We start from the raw sequence: 21,494 nt of genomic DNA on the forward strand, positions 1-21,494 counted from the left end.
GCAGGGCTGTGCTCGGTCCTACCCAGTTCATCCACACGAGCGAGGTCTGGAGGGGATGCGGTGCAGCGTTAGCGAACCTGCGGCTCATCTCCGGCTGGTCATCTCCATCACTAAGCGCCACTGACCCAGCTGCCGGCATTTTCTTTTTAAATACGCACAGCCCTGTGTCCACAAGCAAATCAGCTGGAAATATGCGAAGGGCCAGACTCAAAATGTTGTCCTGATTTTTGCGTTTGGCTGTAAGTAAAAGCCACTGTAGCCATGCTAGCAAAGATCATGTGGGCTTTTCCAGGCAGCTGACGTGAAAGTTGATTTTAAAATGGGTGAAGAAGGCTGATCTAATTCAATCCCTGCCTTCCTGGCAGGAGCAGCCACAGCTGGACCACTCCTTGCAGATGCATCCTTAAACCTGCTCTTAAAAACGCTCCTTGCCTGCTGTTTAAAAGACTGAGGCAACTTTGCAAAACCCCGGATCTGTTACGGGATTTTTGTGTGTGTAATTTTAAAGTGTTCCGACAACTGTGAGCTTCCCATGGTTCATCCTCCACGTGCCCCCGAATGCCCTGCCCTTCGTGGATGTTGGGCAGCTCTTTGTGCTCCCTGCCTGCAAAAATCATCCCCGACGGTCCTTGGCTGCCTGACCCCTGCGTTGCCTCTCTCCTGCCTGCATCCCGGAGCTTTCCTGCCCGTCTGTGTGGAGCAGCTCGCCCGTTCGACGATGGGGAAACCGAATGATTGTAACAGCTCCTCGGTGCCGGCTGCCTGCCGAGCCAGCGGGCAGCGATGCCCAATTTAAACGCCCTCCCTCTCCTGTGGGTTCAGGGAGGAGGGTCGCTGCGCCGCTTCAGCAACGTGGAGGGGCTTTGCGCTGAGAATCGCTCTCCGTTCATCTAGAAAAAGAGATTTACCTCTCTATTTCAAGTAATTTCCTGGCACAGTCTTGGCATGGCACTTGGGCGATGCGCGCTGGTGAGCTGAGGGCCTGGCTGGAGCATCATACACGGTACATGCCGTACGATGATGTTACGTGATAAAAATCTTTAATTAGCGCAGTTACAGAGGACAAATGCCGAGCAGCTCTCCCTCTGGTGGTGTGGGTATGCCATATCGCAAGGCGCTAATTAAATCTCTGCTCACCGTGAACTAAATCTCCGCTCGGCGTGTCTGTATGGCACCGGGGTTTCTCCGGTGGCCCTGTCCACTGCCCTGCTTCAAAAGCCCCCTCATTCAGGCACGGCTTCCATGGGCTTTGTCCCCCTAAAGCTGGAAATCCCTCGTTAGCCCCAAACCTCTGCAGCAATGAGCATCTGTTGGGGAGGCAGAGAGGGGCATTTGGGATACGGCCGCTCGTTACAACCTCGCAGGGGAAAAACAGCCTCAGAGGTGGGATGAGCTAATTTCCTACTGATGGGGGAAAAAAAATTGGTGTTTAAGATCTAAAACCCATTTAGTTGCAGATTTGTATTCCTAAGGCCCTTTTCTTCACCAGGACTTGCCAGTGCTTGTGACTTTTCTGTACAAGCTGATTATTAAAAGGTGCTCGCGTGGGTTCAGGAATCGCTTTTGGGAAAGAAATAATCGGGTGGGTGTTCAGCCACAGAGTGAGGATTGTCCTGCTGCCCGGGATCCTCTGGGCTCTGCTGGGCCAGGGAGATCAGCTCGACCCTGAGCATGTTGGTGGCACGTGAAGTTGCTTTGGGTTTGCATCCTCGTTCCATGTCTACACTTTTCTGGGGAGCGGGGAGAGAGGGCAACATCTTCACCCGTGGTGGTGAGAGCAACGCTGCTGTTTAACTTGTCAAGATTACGTTGAGTCCGTCGTGCTTCTTAAAACTGACCCAGCCTCAGTTTGTTTTCACGCTCAGGATGGGAGTACTGCTTTCATTTGGATTCAGCTCCTGGCCTGAAGTCTGTCTCTGCAGCTCGAAGGGCTAAAATTTTGCCTCGCAGCAGCGATAAGAGCCCTCGGCGAAGGCAGCTGTTAAATCCCCTCAGGAGAACGGGTGTCCTGCATGCTCCCTCGAAGGAGGTACTTTTTCTTCCATGGGAAGTTTTTTTTCCCTTGATGAAGAGGTAGAGGTAGGTGAAAGCTGCCATCCCGGAAAGGAGAGAAGGAGAAGAGCCGATCTGCCTGCACAACAGGGCAAAGCCACCTCGCGCTTCTGGGCGTTGGGTACCGGTTTGCGCGTCACAACCTGTCGCGGTCCTCAGCCCTCCCTGGAGGTTTCTCGTGGGTCAGCGCCACGGGTGGGGGTGTTAGTGCCTGCGGCAGGTTTTGCGGATGGGGAGGCTTTGCTCGGGGAAGCACAAGGAGCTGCCGGCGCTGGCTGAGCATCGCTTGCTGCAGCGGTCCTGAGATGCTCGGTGACCCCGCAGTGGGAACTATACGAGGATGGAACCATCGCCTCGGCTGGAGCAAAGCGGAGCAGCATCGTCTTCTCCCGCTTGTTGGGTTGGAATAAGCATAACGACGCCCTGAGGGGGTGGGAGGGTGTTGGGACAAACCTGCTGGCTGAAGGGCAAGAGCCGGGGAGGGGAATGGGCTGGGGTGTCACGCTGGCAGGCCCCTGACCGAGGAAGGAGCTCTCCGTGAGGTCCCTGCACCGGCAAAGCTCTTGAACTACTGGAGAATATTGGCTCTTGGAGAAGTTTGCATGCAGGGCTTTGAAGTTTTGGGTTTTTTTCCAATGTAACTGGGTTTTGCTGACTGGCACAGCTGCCCCCTCCACATCTTTCCTGGCAGGGCTGTCAGGCGCTCGCTGATCCCATGCGGCACGCTCTTTTGCTGGGATGGGTAAGCCCAAATTCAAAGGGCTTCATGCCAGTGCTGGGAAAGGTGCCTACGCCGGAGAAGAGGTGCGAATGGTGCCCGAAGCTTGGCTGCAGGCTGCGGTGGGTCGGGGAACACGGACCTCCGGGGGAATGGCCAAGTCCATGGCAGAAGGGGAGAAGATGCAGGTTAGGAACGTAAGCGTGAGCTCTGAAAGCCTCAACCTTTCTGATGACAAGCGTAGGGAGCCCGTGACGAGGTGTCCTTCAACCTGAGACCTTTGCTGCTGGTGCTCCCGGTGAGTTTGGTGGCTGTCATGCTGGAATCTGGCACGTGTAATGCTGCTGTCGGGACGTGCCTTTGCCTCTCTTGGGTCTCCTTCTCATCCTTCTCTCTGTGGCGAGGGGCTGTGCAGCTGCAAGCCCTCCTGGCTCATCTCAGGGCATCCGAGCTGATGGTGATGATTTTCAGTCCGCTGGCTTGCCACAGCATCGGGCATAGCCCGGGCTTGATGTAGCTTTGCTGACTGGCTTTTCTTGTAAAACGGCATCGTTAAACGCGGCACTGAACAGGACTGCTGCTGCTAAAGGTGCTCACAGACCTCCTGGGTCTCCCTCCCCGTGCATGAGGCTGGGAGACAGGCGGGCACAGCTCTGCAAAGGTTTCTGTCCCTGGCTCAGGTAAAAGCCACCCGTGCCCTGATAGTCTTCAGCTTTCCAGCATTTGGTGTTTCCTAAAATAGAGTTTGTTCTCCAGGAAAGGGAGGTGAAAGGTCCAAGCCTCCCCAAACAGCTCTGTCTCTGGGCTTAGTTCAGTTCCCAGCCAGCTGTTAGCTTATTTCTGGAAAAAATGTATTTGTGCCACCGAAAGCATCCGATCCACCTGAGGGAACGAGCTTTGTAAGAAATACTCTCTGTCTCAGCCCGGGATGCGTGTGTGTGTCACGGGGGTCATCCCGCAGCCCCCATCTCAGGAGCGGGGACAAAGGGACCGGGATGGATGGGATGCACTTTTTGAGCATCCCATGGCGAGCAGCACCGTTGTCCAGCGGTGGAAGGAAGAGAGGCTGTTGGCACCCAGGGGGGGTGGCTGGAGAACCCCTGCCGCACCTCATCTTGCCTTCCCAACCCAGGTGCCCCGTTAACGGGGCAGGATACGGCCCTGCTGCCCCCAGCCCAGCGGCAGCAGCACACCAGCCCCCCCCCCCCCCCCCCCCCGATTATTGTTGGGTGTCAAAAAAGACATTGAAAAGCAAGGAGGAGAGCTGTGAAGAGGGTCACTTTAGTGGCCCTTTCTCTCTTTTTTTTTTTTTTTTTTTTTTCCCCGAGGAGGAAGTTAGAAAAGCAGAGCCCTCAAAGCCGCATTGAAAGGGTGACAGAGACGGGATAATGCGTAAGACGGAGGGAAGGAATCTCAGAGCACTCGCCACGGTGTTTTAATGATCTGTTAACAATTACCCCTTTCAGGGGAGAACATATGGTAGATGGTTTGCTTAAAAAAAAAAAAAAAAAGGGACAAAAAAGAAAAAAGAAATTACTTCAGAAACTTAAATGATGGTGGAAAATGGTGGGGACTGTGGTGAAGAGCTGGGGGAGGGAGGCATAGCCCCAGGATGAGGGAGACGTCGGATGCTGAGGCGACGTCAGACGATGTGTCCCTGAGCACAGGGGCTTTGCCGGAGCCAGAGACCCCTGAAAGGTGCCGGTACCTGGGAGCTGCTGGGCTTGGCTGGGGCAGGGTTCTCGAAGGAGCTGTAGTAGGTTTGAAGAAATGTGGTAACAAAAGAAACTGATAAGGGTGCTGATAAAACCCAGGAAGCTGCTGGGACCCTGAGACACTGCGTGCACGTAGGGGAGGCAGCCCCGTGCTCCCCCCAGGTCTCCGGTGCCAGTGCTGTGCCTCAGACCATGGCAAGGTCGGGACGCGGCTCAGATCCTCGCATGGCTTCAAAGGACTTGGCAGCGCTTCCCGGGGTGGCTGGGGATGGTCTCCATCCCTGAGGGGTTTTGTGGGCAACAGCCCCATCCCTGTGGGCTGCCCTTTGGGCCATGTGCTGGAGCATCCCCCCCCCCAGGCTGAGGCACAAACCCGGCTGCGTGGGCACGGCTCGCTGGCGGTTGGCGTAGCCACGCAAATCGCTAAAATGTTCTGGATACACGCAGATGCGTGAGTGCTTTGGGGTTTCCCTGCCATGAGATCACCGTCTTTCTCCCACTGTTACAACCTGTTGGGGTGAGGTTCGGTCGCAGCTCCCTAAGACTGCATTGCCAAGGACTGATACAGGTTGGTCATAACTTGTCTTGCAGAGCTAAAATTCTGCATTACAATTGCACGGTGTTTGGTGTGAAAAGATCCCAGAGTTGGTTTTTTTTTCCTTTTTGTTGCAAATACATCATTTCTTGTTGAGATACTGAAATCAGGCTGGCTGCTCACCTTCCCAGAGGTCCTGGCATGGGCTGGCAGGAGGGGCCGTGCCACTCGTGGGCTCTCCAGGTTCATTATACGCCTTGACTTGGGGAAGAAAATGGTCCCTTTTGGCTGTAAACTTGTCTTCTCCTCAGCACTGCAGTAATGCAGGGCAGGAGAAGGCTCCAGTTCAAAGCTCAGGGTCTCAGCAGATGGACCCCAATGCTGGATGAAGGGTTGGGATAGGGGCACCAGCATCAGAAGCCAGGGTGGGGTGTGTGCGGATGGGCAGGGATAGCTGGGGAAAGCTGGGACGGGGCACCGAGTCTGCCTGGCAGGGACACAAGGGCAAGGCATGCCAGGAGAGGGGCACGAAGATTTGGGGATCGAAGCGAGGGGCTGGCAAGGCTGAGAGGATGGTGGGTGAGGAGGGATGCTTCTTCCTGAGACTGGAAGGAGGGAGGAGATGGGAAAAGTCGGGGCTGGTACAGGGATGGTCAGGCAGGGGATGGGGTCATGCATTGGGGTGTGGGCAGGTGAGTTACGGCAGCTGGCGTTGCTTGGGTCGGTGTGGGGGCTGCAACCGCATTCAACCCCCTGGGATAGTCGGTACCAGAACTGTCATTCCAGCACTGCGGGCTGCCAGATGTGTACTGCACAGCTGGGAACGGTGCAGGGAGAAGCGTGAGCTGGTCCCAGGCAGGTGGCAAAACATCCACATCACACCTTTAGGAGTCACATCCCTCCTGCCAGCAGCGGTTTGGCTTGAGCAGTGACCCCAGCACCACGCTGGGTGGGCACATTGCCCAGCGCTGGCAGCGAGCTGGCAGCAACGGAAGGGTCAAAAGCCCCATTTCTCACTCTGTCTCATGTTGAGGGCTTCCATGAAAATCTGGAGAGGTGGTGGTGGTGGTGTGGGAGGCCCCTGGGACACGTTCAGCCTTGTTTCCAGGCCAGGTGGGGAATTTCCTTCCAGACTCCTGGCTTTTAGATACTTTTTCACTTCTCAAAAGCCAGCTCTGGTGCCCTCTGGTATGTTCAAAGTTTGACCGGTAGAGCCTCAAAAACAGAGAGGAAAGCAAATCTTCAATTATTTTTGGAGATTGGGAAGCACTGTCTGTCTGTTTGATGGGCAGCTTGGGGTTTGAGGAGTTTCAGAGTGAACCAGTATGACCAGTCCGCACGGCTTATAACTTTGTCATGCATCAAAATGCCAGCAGTTAGATTTTTGCCCTTACAGGGGAGAAGAGCCGATCAGGAAGATGGTAGGCTGAGATCAGCGTATCTGTGATCCGTGATTATTTATTGATGGCCAAAGGAGGGTTGGTGCAAATGGATACTGAAGCCTCAAGCCTGTGTTGTCCAACTGGTAGCTGAAGAGGACCACTGCCAGCTGGTGAAGTCCAAGTGCTGGAGATAGCCTGCCACAAAAGCTGCTTCTTTTTGAATTGTAGCTGTGGAGACGGTTAATTTTGAACTACAGTTATTCTTTGAGATTTCCATGCAGGTAGATACACAAGTATGGGCTTACTGTGGGCCACTGGGGCTGCTGACGAGTTAAAAACGGTTGTGTGCTTGAACGCCTGTTAAGCCCCCGTTGTGTTTCATTCAACCATCAGAGGAATGTGGTGGTGGTGGTGGTGGTGGCGGCTTCTGCGAGTTCTTGCCAGAAAGTCGTTGTAAAGCTTAAAGCACTTGGATAACCCGAATGAGAGGGCGTGCTGGGTGTATGTCCCATCCCGTCTGCCCAGGCTGTCATCAGGGTAGAGGAGAAACCCTCTTTCTGGCAGGTGAAACAAGCTGGGGCCACAAGCGGAGAGGGGAGCATGCCTGGCAGAGCTGGGAACGACAGGGGGGTGTCTCAGTCCCAGAGAGTTGAGGACTATCTTCCCTTACCTGGGCAGACACTTGGATGGTTGAGTAAGTACTTTAAAAGGTTTCCCAGCACCCACCTGTAGGCATCACAGCCCAGTATGCGACTGACCCTTTTGTACTTGGTATTTGTTCCCTGCCTTTCCTTTCTGTGGTATTTCTTTTCTTTTCCTCTCTCCTATCCAGCGATAATCCAGGTTTTTTCTATACTCGGGATTGTCGCATTCTGACCCAAAATACATTTCAGTGTCAGAACAGCTGTCTGCTCTTGCAGCCGTAGGAAGCCATCTCCCGTCAGGCTGTGTTTTAAGGGCACGTAAGGATGGGGAGAGGTTTACTGTAGAGCGGGCTTGCACACTGGAAACTCTTGGGTTTTCTTTCCCCGTGCACTGTCAGGGCTCCTCCTCTTCTGGCGCAGCGATAGCAGCCCTCACCCCAGGGCTTGGTTGGGTTATTCCGGCCCCCCGAGTCTCCTTGTAAGCCCCCAGCCCTTGTAAGTCAGAGTGTGTGAGGTGCGGAGCCCAGCTCCCCGTGGGGCTAAGAAGAAAAATCCATCAGCTCTGGCATGGATCAGGCCTTTGAGGCAGATTTCTGCAGCACAGAGAGGGCGAGGGCTGCCGGATGGTTATGGAGGGGATCGGTATTTGCAGCTGGTGCTGTCGGTGGCAGGAAGGAGCTCTAACCTTAGGGAGATGTTTCTCCTCACACAGCCCCTTCTGCCTCGAGCAGAGCTCACTTCGCCTCTGCGGAGAGGGACATCCAAGGGAGGGGGGACATCCTTCCCAGTGGCCCTGGCCCATGACAGGGAGAGCTGTCGCTAGCCAAGCCCTCGCTGCGTGTAACCTGTTACTCTGGACTCTTGTGCCGGACCACGGGAAGATCTACGGTGGCGAAACGAGCTTTGCCATCCTTTTCCCAAGTAGGCTTGGCCTCTCTGTCCGTTCCCGGCCCCGGCGAACCGCTTGCACAGCGCTCGCCGGTTAATTACCGATTTTCCGGGGAGGCTCCATTCGCCTCGGTGGGCACCCCCGGCCCCTGCCCACCCTGGCACTGCGCTCTCCCTCCCCGGGACCAGCTTCCCTCCCCGGAACCGTGGTTCTGTGCCCGGCCGTGCGCCCCATCGGGCGGCTACAGGGGACGCGCTGCCGCTCGCCGAGCCTTCCCTTTCTTCTATTTTTATTTTTTTTGGTAACTCTTTTCCTCTTTTTCCCTCTTGTAGGAAGAGGAGGGAGGCGGGGGGAGGAGGAGGAAGGGAGAAATATTGTTCGAATTCACAAAGGGGGGCATCTGGTGCACCTTGCGCCTGGCATCTGTGCTCCTTGTGTCCCGAGCAGCACGCTCGCACCGGGGCGAGGGGCAGACGTGCATCTGTTGGGTGCCACAATAAAGTCACAAAACAGAGAAACGGAGCCGCTACCCTCTCAAAAGGAGAGGGGGGGGGGGGGGGGGGGAGGGAACTACGGGCTGCGGCTCCCAGGTATTATGCGCCGGGTAAGGTAGGGCTGGGGCAGCAGCTGCTCCGGCTCTGAAGGGCTGCGCTCCACCGAGCCGTCCAACATATGGCACCGCAAATCACGGTATCTCCTGAGCAGCCCCGGCCCGGGGAGGCTGGGGACGGGGTGGTGGTGGGGGGGAGAATAGAGGGAAGGAAAGGGCGGCCCCACCGCAGGTGCCTTTGCCGTGCGCCCACCCCCGCCCGGTGGGCAGGAATCGCGGGAGCGCACCGATGGTCCCCGGGGAAGGCGCGGAGCGGTGGGTGGCTCTGTCCTCCACCCCCCCGACCCCACCGCCGGTCCTGGGGGTGGGGGTGGGGGGTGGGGGGGGAGAGGGGTCGGGAGCCGGCCCGGCTTTATCTGCCCTCCCTTCTCTCCCGAGCAAACAGCCCCCGGTGGGTTTGCGACGGAGCCGCGGTCCGTCAAACGTTCCCGACGCCTGGCAGGCGAGGGATGCGCCTGGGCTGGTTACCATATGTTTTCAATAAAATAAGGCAAATAGGACCGGGAGATAGGGATTGCAGTAAACCTGTTATAAAGCAGCAGAAACTAGGCCAATGTAAACGGCAGAAGGGCCCCTCCTTGGAAGGACCGTTGGGTGCCAGCTCCGCGCAGGGGCGGCTCGACCAGGTGGGAACGGGAACCCGGCGCGGTGCCCCCGGAGATTTTTATCACGTTTGTGGTAATATGGAGCTTGTTATGCTAACTATGAGTAAACATACCCGGCCGGGCTTTGTGGCGACTGGAGGGAGTTATCGGAAAGTGGCAGTGGGAAGGTGATTTAACAATAAAGTTGTCTTGTTTGCCAGCAGGTGATGTCTGCCCCCAGCCCCATGATTAATGCTTCCCAAAGCACTCCACTTTACAATCTCTTGTAATTATTTATTAAACGAAATCTATTTATTATTATTTTAGCAAACAGCGGTACCAGGTGGGGCTTTCTTTTCCTCTTCAGCTTTTGTTTGAAGGACGTTTGAAGTGGGCAGTCTGAGGCTTGGAAACTCGCTCGCCAGATTTTTTTGTCATCCAATTGCACGGGCACACACACACAACCCCCCCCCCCCCCCCCCCCACCACCACCACCGCCCCCCCAACAACAACAACAACAACAACAACAAAAAAACCCCGTCGGGCCCTTCCTATTCATCCTCCCCTGCCCTCCGAGCCGCCCCTCGAGAAGAAGGGGCACCCCAGCCGCCGCCGTGGCCGGCCCCCCCCCCCTCCCGCTCCTTCGGCCCCGTTCCCCCGCCCTCCGAGCGCAGCCGCCGCCGCGGGGGAGCCGGGGCTGCCCCCTTCGCCGTTCCGCATCCCTGGAAAGGCAACGCTCACCGTCCCGTACCGCCGAGCCGGGGACCGGACCGAATCGGGGGGAGCCTCCTCCCTCACCTCCTTCACCCGGGAGGGTCGGTCAGGCAGCTCCCGGTACCGGGATTCCCCGGTCGGGAACCAAAGCGCCGTTTTGGTGAAGGAACGGGGGGCTCTCGCCCCACCGGGGCTGCGCCCTCCCGGTGGCTCTACCCGAACCCCTGGGGGGTGCCGGGTCGTGCAGGGGGACCCCGTCCAACCACCCGCGGTCCCTCCGCTCTTCTCCGGGGAAAAGCGTCCCGGCCCCGGGCCGGTCCCCGTCGCCCACCGCAGCCGGTGCGCAAAAGTCCCCGGCACGTTTTGCGCACCGAATCCCGGCGACAGGACGGGTTTCCCCGGGTCCACCGCCGGGCTGGCGGGTCGGAGGGTGGCCGGGGGCTGCGGAAGGACCCTTCCTCGGTGGGACCCAGCCCCCGTTTTCCCGAGGGGGGAGCAAAGACACGGGGTGAGGGGGGGTGGGGGGCAGGAGAACGGAGTGTGTGTGTCCCCACACACCCCCGCCCGGTGCCGGCGCTCGCCGCCCGCAGGGCAACGCCGGTCGGTACCCGGGGCTCTTCCCGGCGCTGCTGGCCCCGGGGGGAACCTCGCCCGGCCCGGCGGTGGGGTCCCCGGGCATCGTTGGGGTCCTGGGCCGGGACCACCCGCCCCGATCGCAACCGCAGCCGCCTCCTCCCCCCCCCCCCCCCCCCCCCCCCAACTCGGGGAGCCCCGGAGTGCGCGGCCGCCCCGGTTGAGATGCAGCCCCCGTCCCTCGCTCGGGGTCGACGGCTCGGCCCCGGGGGTCCCGTCCAGGGGGAGGGCCGGGGGGGTCCCGGCGCATCGTGGGAGCCGGTGGGGTCTCGAGTGGTGGGGCCGGGGCGGCGGGCGGTGCCGGGCCCGGCACGCTCCCGCCGGGCTGATAAGATAAAAGCGTGCCAAGGGGTGGGTGCGGGCGAGAGGGGGGGTGGGGGTGAGGAAGGAGAAGGGGGGGGGGGGGGGGCGCACACGCCGCCCGGCCGGGAAATCCCCATTGTCTGTGGGTCCTATATATATAGGGGCTTAACGGCAGTCGTGTGCCGGCCGCGCAACCTTTCCGAGGGAAAGTCGGGAGGGGGGGGGGAGCGGGGCGGGGGGGCGCGGAGCTAGAGCCGCTCTCCTGCCCCGCAGCCTCGGCCGGGCTCAGCAGGTACAGCCGCGGGGGGGGGGGGGGGGGGGGGGCGGGGACGGGGACAGGGGGTCCCCCGGGCCGGCCGCCGCCGCCGCCGTTCGCTTGGGTCTGCAGGATGGCCCCGCAGAGCGATCGCTCGCCGGGAGAAGGGCAACCTTATTTCGGAGGCTCCGAGGATGCTCCCTCCGAGCCCGGCGGCGGCGGCGGCGGCTCCGCGGGCAGCCGGCCCCCCTCGCCGGCCCGCAGCGCCCTGGCCCCGCGGGAGGCGACGGTCCGCAGGAAGGGGAAGGCGCGGCGGGGTCGGGGGAAGGCACGGAGCGAAGGGCTGCTCAGCAAGCAGAAGAGAAGCCGGCGCATGAAGGCCAACGACCGGGAGAGAAACCGCATGCACCACCTCAACTCCGCCCTGGATGCGCTCCGCAGCGTCCTGCCCACCTTCCCCGACGACGCCAAACTCACCAAAATCGAGACGCTCCGTTTCGCCCACAACTACATCTGGGCTCTCACCCAGAGCCTCCGCCTGGCCGAGCAGGGGTTGCCCGAGCCCACCCCGCCGCCGCCACCGCCTCCCGCCGCCGCCGCCGGAGCCGTCGCCGCCGCTCCCGGGCCCTGGGACTCGCCCTGTCCCGCCGTCCCGCCGCCCGCCGCCCTCCGCCGCGGCCCCGCCGCCTTCCCCGCCTTCCTCTGAGCCCGCTCCCCCGGCTGCTTTTCCCCCCCTCCGCCCCCGCTTTGGGCCTTCAGGTAGCCCGGTTCTCATCCCCCCCCCCCCCCTCCCGCCCCGTCCCGCTTGGCTGAAGCGCAGCGAGAGCGGGCGGATAAAAAACAAATCACGGTTTTGTACTCGGAAACGGTAAATTATATTAATTTGTCGCTATCGGTATTTATTGATTATATTTCGTAACAAATATATATTTTGTATATAAGAGTATTTTTGGCAGCGGTGGTCCGCCTGTTTGTACCGGCGAGGGGAGCCGCGCACGTATTTTGGTTTTATTTTTGAAGAAGAAGAGAATAGAATAAAGCGTGTGGTGGTCAGACCTGTGCAACGCCGTGTTTTTTTTTTTTTTTTTTTTTTTTTTTTTTTTTTTTTCCACCGAGGGCTCTCTCGGGGGGGGGGGGGGGGGGGCGGTGTGGGTTTCAAAATCGCGCGCAGCCCACCCCGCACTGGGGAGGGCTTTGCGCGGGGCCCCGGCCGGTGTGCCCGGTACCGAGGTGACATACCCGGGACGGGGACGGTGTGACCGGCGCGGTGGGGGGCGTGGGGGGCTTTCCCCTGCCTGGGGAGGAGCGGCGATGGAGAAGCAGCGGCGCAGCGGGATTCTGCGCCTGTGCGCACGCCGGCGTGTGCCCGTCGGGGCCCCCGCCAGCATTTCAAACCGGTCTCTTTTTGCAAGACGACTATTCTCGCAGGACTGCGATCGGACCCGTGCGATAGATAACCCCCCCCCCCGCTTCCCTCCGGGTAACCTCCCCGCTCTACCCACCGCACCCTAGCAAGGTGCGCCCGGCTGCAGCCCTCCCCACGCAGGTGGATTTTCAGTGCCAAGCTCGGCCCCCGGGGCTGTTTTGGAGATGGCCCTGGGGCGGTGCGGGTCCTCGGGGCGGTGTTGCCCCAGGCCGACCCCATCCTCCCCCGGAGGAGGTCTTAGTTGGGGCAGGTGCGGGGCTCGGGTGGTGGTAGTGGGGTGGGATTGGTGTCAGGCTGGTTAAAAACGCGGGAGGTGGGAAACGCAATGTCTCCCATGGCGAGAAGAGAAGGGGAAGAGAAGAGAAGGGGAAGAAAAGAGAAGAGGAAGAAAAGAGAAGAGGAAGAAAAAAGAGAAGAGGAAGAAAAAAGAGAAGAGGAAGAAAAAAGAGAAGAGGAAGAAAAAAGAGAAGAGGAAGAAAAAAGAGAAGAGGAAGAAAAAAGAGAAGAGGAAGAAAAAAGAGAAGGGGAAGAAAAAAGAGAAGGGGAAGAAAAAAGAGAAGGAGAAGAGAAGAGAAGAGAAGAGAAGAGAAGAGAAGAGAAGAGAAGAGAAGAGAAGAGAAGAGAAGAGAAGAGAAGAGAAGAGAGAAGAAGCCCTGTGAAGCCCGCAAGCCCTTCCCAGCCCTCTCCTCCCAGGGACTCAATTTGTAGCTGGTAGATTTACGGCCGGGCCGCCTCCCCTCTCCGAGCTGCCCCAGCGGGGCGGCAGTCGCTAGACAAAGCGGCCCGCGAGGCCAAAAGCCCATTGTGATGCTAATTGTTCTCAGCTGAGCCCGTTTGCCCGCGGCAAAGAGACGCTATTGAGGCAATTTGTAGAACAAAAGAAATTTGGTTACTGGAAACAAAGACGCACGCACAAACACCCCCCCCATCCAACACCCTCCCTTCCCGCACCGCAACAAAAGAGGCGAGAGTGAAACCTGACCGAGTGCGGGACTCCGGGGGCTTTATCCCGCCCCCCCCTCCCCGCTTCTCTGCCCCACCGACGCGGGGTGTGCGTGTGGGGGGGCGACGGCTGGGGACCCCCCCCCCCCCCTTCCATCCCCTCCCTCCGCGTTGCTGCCGCTCCCCGGGAGCCGTGGGGTGGGCTGGGGTGGAGGGACCCCCCCCCACACACACACCCCCCACCCTGCGTGGGGAGGGGATGGGGAAGGGTGGGTGCGCGGAGCGGGGCGCGGAACCTCCCCTGCGCCCCAATCCCGCACCGGCGCCGCGGGCTCTGGCCATGGTGCTGAAGGCGGCGGTCGGGCCCGGGCGCGGTGCTTTCCCCAACCCCCCCGCCATCCCGCCCCGGGTCTCCGTATGCCCCCCTCACCCCCCCTCCCCCTCCCTCCCCAGACACCCCACCGGTGTTCAGCCTTTGGGGTCTGCCCTGGCCGGGCAGGGGGAATCCCTCCTGGTGAGGACCCCTGGTCGGTGCGTCTCTCCTCGGATTTGTTGGACCGGCTGTGGAAGTGCTTGTGCCTTCAGGTGGGCTACATTGCCCGGTTCTGCGGTGAAGGGAGAGGCCAGCTTGGCCCTGGGGGTAAGCAGACACACTCTGCAGCTCAGTAAACGCGTGGGGCTCGGTGGATTTTGGAGACACAGAGATCTGTTCTTGTGCGCTTGATCCGACCTCGGTCAATGAACTGTTGTCCCACAGAGAGGAGCTGCGGGTGCCCCATGCACCCGGGAGAAGGGAGTGAGGGCACCGTGCTGCCAGCACTGACAAGCTAGGTGAGCAGGTCTCACTTTCTACTTGAGCTTTTTTGGAGATCTGCTCTTTCTGCTGCTTGCCGGCACCCGTTCATCCATGCAGAGCCCCGCTACTTTGCCTATTCATTGCTTTGAGAAGCAATACCCACATTCCTGGAGAAACACAGGCCATGGGGCAAGGTTGAGGACTAGGAAAAGGCAGTGTGTGCCTATCTCTGTGTGTACTGTTATAGTCCTGAACGTGATCTATCTGCGTCGTAGATCAGATAGGCAGAATGAAAGACCTAATAGTATTCCTCCCCCTTCCCCCCTTTCTGGCTGAATTGTGTATTGTTTTCATACTCTAACAGTCTGCAAAGTGCTCCAAGGCCTCCGTGTGTGGCCACAGGCAAAACACCGTGATTATTTGGGTGATAAAATCATTTAATGTTTTCCCTGCTACTCCAGCTCCACTCTGATATCTCCCCACGGGAGGTATCACCTTGCCCCAGCTATCTGCATGTGCCGCGGGACCGAGGAGGGCAACAACACACTCACTTAGCCTGCAAAAGTAGCATTTTTTCAAAAAATTGCAAAAGGGAGCTCAGGGTCTATATGGGCAAGAAAAGGGGCACGAAGAGCCTGAGCGCCCTGTGAAGAGCAGGTATTACAAAAGTCCCAAAAGATGACTATACAGCTGTGTTTTCAGAAAGTGGTCACTTTAGCAAGTTTTACTGCATCACAGATTCTTTTCTCTGGAAGCTTAGGATGCTTCTGGTCTTCCAGCCGTGGGGCTATATGTTGGGGCGGGGGGGGGTGTGGGGTGTGGGGGGTGTGCGGGCGGATTTACTACCTCTGGAGAACTAGTGACTTCTTTAGCGGCTTGAATGCATTTTTTTTTCTTTGCCTCCACATTATTAGGTTAATCATTGCTTGAACTGGTTGCTATGGTTTTGGCAAACCCATGGAAACTTGATAATGAAGACTGAAAGACTCCTTTTCCATTTATCTTTTCTCTATGTTTAGTGCATGATGGTCTCATTTCTCTTGACGGGGCTGTCCCAGCGCCAGTGCCCGGCCTTTATAACCACGGCTTCTGTAATGGCCTCCGGACTTTTTGATGTGGAAGAAACAGGTGGCCGCTGGGACCGCGACCGTTGCAGAGATGCAGGCTTGTGCCCTCGCATACTTGAAGGCGATGGGTTGAAAACAAACTTAGCTTGGGCGCTGCCAGGTTTGGTTGCTGAAATCCCATGCAAGGCGGACTCAACTTTTATTTTTGCAGCCAGGGCAGATCCCCTCGCTACAAGTTGATGTTTTCATGCCCCTGACCCTCAGTTTTAGGTCTCTCTCTGTTTAGACGAGAAGGTTTTTGAATATATGAGATTATCCTCTATTACAGAAATAAGGAGGCTTTAAACCTGTCTCCTCCTGAACCTTCCCTCTCCTCCATAGCTACATTTTACTGCTGAACTCTGGCTGTAGGGATATTCAGCAAACTCTGGCCGTGCCTCCGAAGCAGAATCTCCTGCAGCTGCCTGACCAGCACTCTGTTCTGCTCAAGGTTAAAATGGGGGAATGAGGATAACAAACAGTTGAAAACAGATCCTGTACATCATTTGCATGGCTCAGAGAGGCCAGGCTCATTGCCAGGGCCAGGGAAGGGGAAACACCGGGGTCCTTTCCTCAAAGACAGACTCGTCCCCCTCCTCCTTGCTCCTGGCCAGCTCCCTCGTGTCTGAAGGCTGGCGAGAAAATGAAGGTGATTCCCATAATCCCAGGGCAATTCCTTTGACCTCAGGCCTCCACTCTGCGCTTTAAATACAGCTTTAAGTGAGTCGCCTCCTGCCCTCTCACATTGTCTGCCTCTGACATTGCAGTCAGGTTTCCTGGCGGAGGAGGCAACCGGGGCTGCGAACCACTGCCTGTCCCCTCCACGCCTCTGGGAATCAGCGGGGGCTCCTGCAAAAGCAGAGCAGACCCTCTCGCCTCTTCCAACGTGCTTCGGGGTGCCCCGGTGTCCCCCAGAGGTGCTGCTGCGGTGGGCCGTGGCGGGATGCTCGGCTGCGGCTGCATGCCCGTCCTCCCGCACCGCCCGCACGTTTTGGTGCAGCCGCGCTCGCCAGCAGAGAAAAGGCAAAGAGTCGGGATTCTTTCACATGGTCAGCCCTCAAAAGTCTGCCTTTCCCCCCCTCCTCCCAGCTATAATGACAATCCAAAGAGTTCCTGATAGGGTTTTAAAAGATGCTTATTCATTCACCGTCCACCAAGCATGAAAATCCAGCTCATTTGTTCATTTGTTGCCATTCTTCGCCCAAACGACCCCACAGGGGCTGAAGCCTGTTGCCGAAAACTTGTCACTCACACTTTTAACTTCTTTTTGTTGTACTTCTCTTTATTTCATTCTTCTGGGTCCCCACCTCCGCCACCACCCCACCCTCTCCTCCGGTCACAAAGGCAAGTCTGGGAAGCTCTTTAAAGCCGCAGTGCCCCCTTTTAAAAATCAATACAAAAAAAGCAATAGCTGAAAGGAGATCCCAAGTTTATGTAAGGAAGGGGGAAACTCCATCCCGTCTGCACAGCCCAGATGGGGACGGAGGGAGGAGGGACGGCGCCGGGCGCCAGCACCCCCAAATTGCCTTCGAGACCCGCCTGGGGTTCATGTGGCACCCTCGCCAAAAGAGTTGGGCCTTTCTGCGTCAAAGGAAATGTAACCTGAGGGTCTAAGGGGTTTTTAAGGAGAGGGCAAAAGCCGGTGTTGGCTTTGCTCGGGTCTTCCTGCCTCGCTGGTTTTTCTCTGACTGGGGATGTCCCTAGAAAACCCATGCCGGGGCAAGCAGGAGGTGTGAGTTCTTCCACCGGCTGCTTGCTGGCCCCTCTACAGCTCCGTGCATCCTTGTAGTGGTGCTTGCTGGGGCACGGGCAAGAGCAGGGTGCTGGGGGATGAGGTATTTGGGACCACCTCGGTCCCCCCCATCATCACTGGGGCTCCTGCCCTGGTCAAAGAATGGGGTTTCCCTCCCTGAGGGACACTCGCACAGGTTTTGAGTTTAATGGTCCCCAGGGACATTTCTGATTGCATTTAACCCTTGCCGCCAGGAGTTGCACAGCTGCAGCCGTGAAGAATCGCTGCCTTTTGTTTTCATTTTGGCCAGAGCTGTGAGGCTTTACCACATTTTTCTGGGGCCTCAGATGTGATTTTTGTCTGGACTTTGTGCAGCTCTGTCTGGAACAGGCCCCGACGTGAGGAATCGCATCTCCATCTTCACCCTGAAGGCTGTGCGTGAAAAGTGGGCTCCTCGCTCAGGCTCAGCTTGTTATTTCAGGTAGCAGTTGCAGGGAAATTATCTCCTCCTCCCTTTCCACCCTGTGTACGCCAGTGGAGCTCATTTCCTCTCTTCCTCAGGGCACCACATCCCCATCTTCAGTAACCAAATCGCAGTGGAAAACGCCGCCGCCAATATACCCAGGTATAAAGGCACCTGCCTGCCCACGGTCCCCTCCCCAGGGCAGGGGCAATGGCAGGAGCTAGAGAGAAAAAGAAAAACCCTTTCCCTGTCGCCTCCCGGGTACCAATCCATCACCCCCAGACCCCAGGCACCAAGCTCTCCCGCTCCCTCCCCAGGCAGGTTGTTCCAGCCATCGAGACCTCGCGCCAGCGGGACAGAAGGAAGATTAATGGGGCAGGTGCTGGTGCTCGGAGCTGGCCCTTGCCCTGATAAGGTGGGAGCTGAGATAGCGCTGGGTCAATACTCAGCGGTGGCCACCTGGAGCTGTGGCTGGAGCCACCTGAGGGGCTCCTGGCAGGAGAGGACACAGGGGGTCCTTCCCCCTGCGTGGCCCAGCTGTGTCCCACGGGAGATGCAGCTGCCGTAAGCTGCCACAGCCCCCTGCGCTGGGCCGGCAGGGACCCCCCCATTCCCGGCCGGACCCCCAGCCTCCCCGGCCATCTGCTCCCCCTGCCCACTCCCGCCCATCAGCTTTCACCGCGCAGCCCGGCTCCCGGGGCAAAGCCAAGGTTTCAGCCTCCCCCCGCCGTTAATAATTCCCAAGGGAGCGCGGCGTTCCCATTTATCACCCTTCCTTTAAAACCCAGCTGTTATTTATGTGCGTGCCCCCCCCCCCCCCCCTCGCCTTTCCCAGTGCGCTGCTATGCCCTCGCTGCACCCTGCAATGCCCCGAAGTCCCCACGCTCGGGCAGGAGGGGGTTTTGCATGCATGGGGGGGTCCCACCATCGATCCCCCCCCCCGCTTTAGGCATCAGAGCTTGGAGAAAAAACAGTACTCCTGGCTGCACATGTTAAAACTGTGAAAGGGCACCTGTTGCTGGAAAAACGGCGACCCAGGGTTAGCCAAAATCTTTTGTGGTTTGAAAAAGCTCCCCTAGTAATAAACCCTGATGTGATTCATCCTCACCTGCCCGTGGAACCAGGTTTTGTTAAATACTTGGTGGCAGGTGGATGCCCCGGAAGGAGTCTGCCAAATTTTATTAGTGTTTTCTTTCAGGAGCAGCATGCTCCTGGCTGCAGGTTATTTACCCCCGCTGCCCTCGGTCTCTGTACCTGGGAGATGCCCCTGCCGTGCTCAGCTCACTTTATCTCAGTGATCCAGGGGACTTAGGGATGGGACCCTGGGGGTGCAAATAGCAACTGTCTTTAGACTACGTTTTTTGGGTGCACTTCAGCAGCCTTGCCATCCTGCAGTTTGGCCTTTGCGATGTCACAAGAAGACTTTTTTTCGAGGGTTTTCTTGTTTTCCCATGGTTCGTCCCTGCTCTCCTGCAGGATGCTGCGCCGTCCTGGCTGCCCCGCGCCGGGCTGCATGGCCGATTAGGGACCCCCTTTGTCACCTAATTGGATTTTTCTCCCCTTGTTAGCCCGCAATGAAAATGTCATGGGCGGCAGGGAGGTGCCCATTCATCTCGAATTAAATTCGGTCGCCTCTCGGGCGAGCCACGCCGCTATTCACCCCACAGCAGGCAGCTGCCGCTCGCCGGGGGATGCAACCGGGGGTCCGCAGCCACCCCGGGGCCAGCCACGATACCGGGGAAAGGGGAAAATACCCAGGCTTGGACAGACAGGAGAAAGGCTGGCGTCCGCGCAACCCTCGGTTTCTCTCTCCGGGTGGTCTTCATGGCTTACTGGGGGATTTTTGGCCGCAGCCAGCGTGTGGGCCCTGCATGGCGGTGCGTTGCCAGGAGGTGGTGCTGGGATCCCGCGCCCTTGGCCTTGGCCGGACACGGGCCAGGATGCCTCGGTTGTGGGGGGCTGCAAGGGGAGGGGGGAGGCGATGCTGGGTCATGGTTGGCAAGGCAGGAACCCTCTGAAAGGTCCAGATGGAAAACCCGGGAGCCACGGACCAGAGCGGGAAGGACCCTTCCCCGGGAGAAGCACGCCAGGGAAGACGCGGAGAAGGACAGACCACAACTTATGCCTAAAGAGCAATATTTTGGGGAGGTTTTTTCAGTCCCTCGCTGCTCTGACATCTCCTAAGCCTGCCCGTGAACCCCCAAACCCCACTGCGTTGCTGGGTGGGCGGGGGGGGGCAGGCAAACCATGCTGCAGCCAGCACGGGTTAGAGACGGTTTCTTAGTTGAGCTTTTGTGCTCCAGACTGTGGCAGGGTGTTTCATAAACAGCAATTAAAGAGCTGTCAGCCCCGTAAATGCAGCCGCAGAGGGGCAGCTCAGCTGTAAAAGCGGGGCTCGGGTCAGGTCTTCTTGGCCACAAGGCGCTGGGAGCGAGAAAGCGATGTAGGGGTGAGGGGAAAGGGGCTCTGCCGTGGGGTGGGTGCGAGCCGAGGCTTCGGGGGCGGCCGGGGGCAAGCCCAGCTACGTAGGTGCTACGTTATTATGTGATGTTAAATAAGAGCGAGCAGAGTTTTTTTTGAATACACCATATGACTAGAGAAGGTAAATTTATTTGCAGCAAACAATGGCGTTGATAACTTTTTCCGTTCTTTGCTTTCCTGCGAGTAAACATCTATTCTTCTTACTTTTATAAAAGCATTTGGTAGCCAGGATTGTTTCTGTCCTGACTGGATGCCTCCCAGCCGGGGAAAGAACTTTCCTGTCGCCTGCCCAAATTCCTCCTCAGTGATCTGCTAAAGCCCAGGGCGGCTTTGCCTTTCCCTGACCGTGCTTGCACCCGAAAACCTCCCTAACCTAAACTTAGCAAAAAGCAGATGAAAGAGCTCGGGGGCTCCCCGGGGAGAATTAATGATCTGCAAACAGACGGATACTCGCAAAATGTTTTTTTCTTGCTCTCCTCCCCTCTCGGCTGCTGACATATATATTTGGAGAGATGCTTGGAAAAACGTGGCCCTGGGCAGAGGGTTCCCAGGGGAGATTTTGGAGTTTGCAGGGGTTCACCAGTGCTGCAAGCAGGCGATGGGCAGGGAGGAGGAGGAGGGGGTCCGTGGGAGCACTGGGAAGGGAAGGCCATTAATTTCTTTACTCAGATGGCTTCTGCCAACGCTGCCTGGGAACTGGGGTCCTTAAAATCCACCCTATAGGAAAGCACAGCCAAGCCACGCAGGTGAGCTCCCCGCTGCCTTGGCTCAAAACCCGATTCCGTGAGCGGTCGAGCTGTGAAGCCGGGGCTCCTGCTCCAAGATATTTTTATTGCCTGGGAACCAGGCTGAGGAAAGGTGTGGCCTGGTCTTTTTTTTTTTTTTTTTTTTCCTTCCCCCCACCTTTATTTGGCCGAATCCAGGAAAACGGAGGGAATGGCTCTACGTTTTGGAGCAGCGCAATGGGCTCTGCTCTGCAGACGGCTCCGTGCAATTCATGGGGCCACAGAGACACTGCTCATCATCCTCTTTCCCCCAAATTGTTATTTTTCACATCCCCCGACGGTGTTAAAAACGAATGCGCCTGGTTCCCCTGGACCAGAAGGTGGGGGAACCCTGGGGAACCCCAGGGGGGGCCGCGCTTCCCGGCTCCCCGCAGGAAGGAGCTGCTGCTGGCAGCCTAAAAACAGGCTGGTGCGTCACGGCCAGTGGTTTCTTGGCACACGCTGGGAAACCCCGAATGTGCTACGGGACAATACATCAAGAAGGCGAAGGAAAACAATAATATCTCAGGAAGCAGCCTGGGATACTGCAGGGGAGAAACCCGATTTAGACCGTTTCCTGGCCTGAAGGTCCGTGCCATGGTGTGGCCGCGGCTGTCCTGGCTGTACCCGTCGCTGCAGGGGCCGAGTGACACCGTTTGCAGCTCCCAGCATGCTTCTTAAGCTAATTATTTGCCAGTTATTTATTATTTCAGCAAGTTGCGCGGTTTTGGCATTTGCGCTATCCCCAA

General features: G+C 58.0%; 1 protein-coding gene across 1 annotated transcript; it reads left to right on the forward strand.

Moving 5' to 3' along the window:
* The first annotated feature begins 11,168 nt into the window (after positions 1–11,168).
* Positions 11,169–11,741, forward strand: NEUROG3 (neurogenin 3). Its single transcript, XM_049810001.1, has one exon. The coding sequence runs from the start codon at positions 11,169–11,171 to the stop codon at positions 11,739–11,741; it is 573 nt and encodes a 190-aa protein (XP_049665958.1).
* The last annotated feature ends 9,753 nt before the right edge of the window (positions 11,742–21,494 follow it).

Source organism: Accipiter gentilis, chromosome 9 (assembly GCF_929443795.1).
Source record: "Accipiter gentilis chromosome 9, bAccGen1.1, whole genome shotgun sequence".
Classification (NCBI taxonomy): domain Eukaryota; kingdom Metazoa; phylum Chordata; class Aves; order Accipitriformes; family Accipitridae; genus Astur; species Astur gentilis.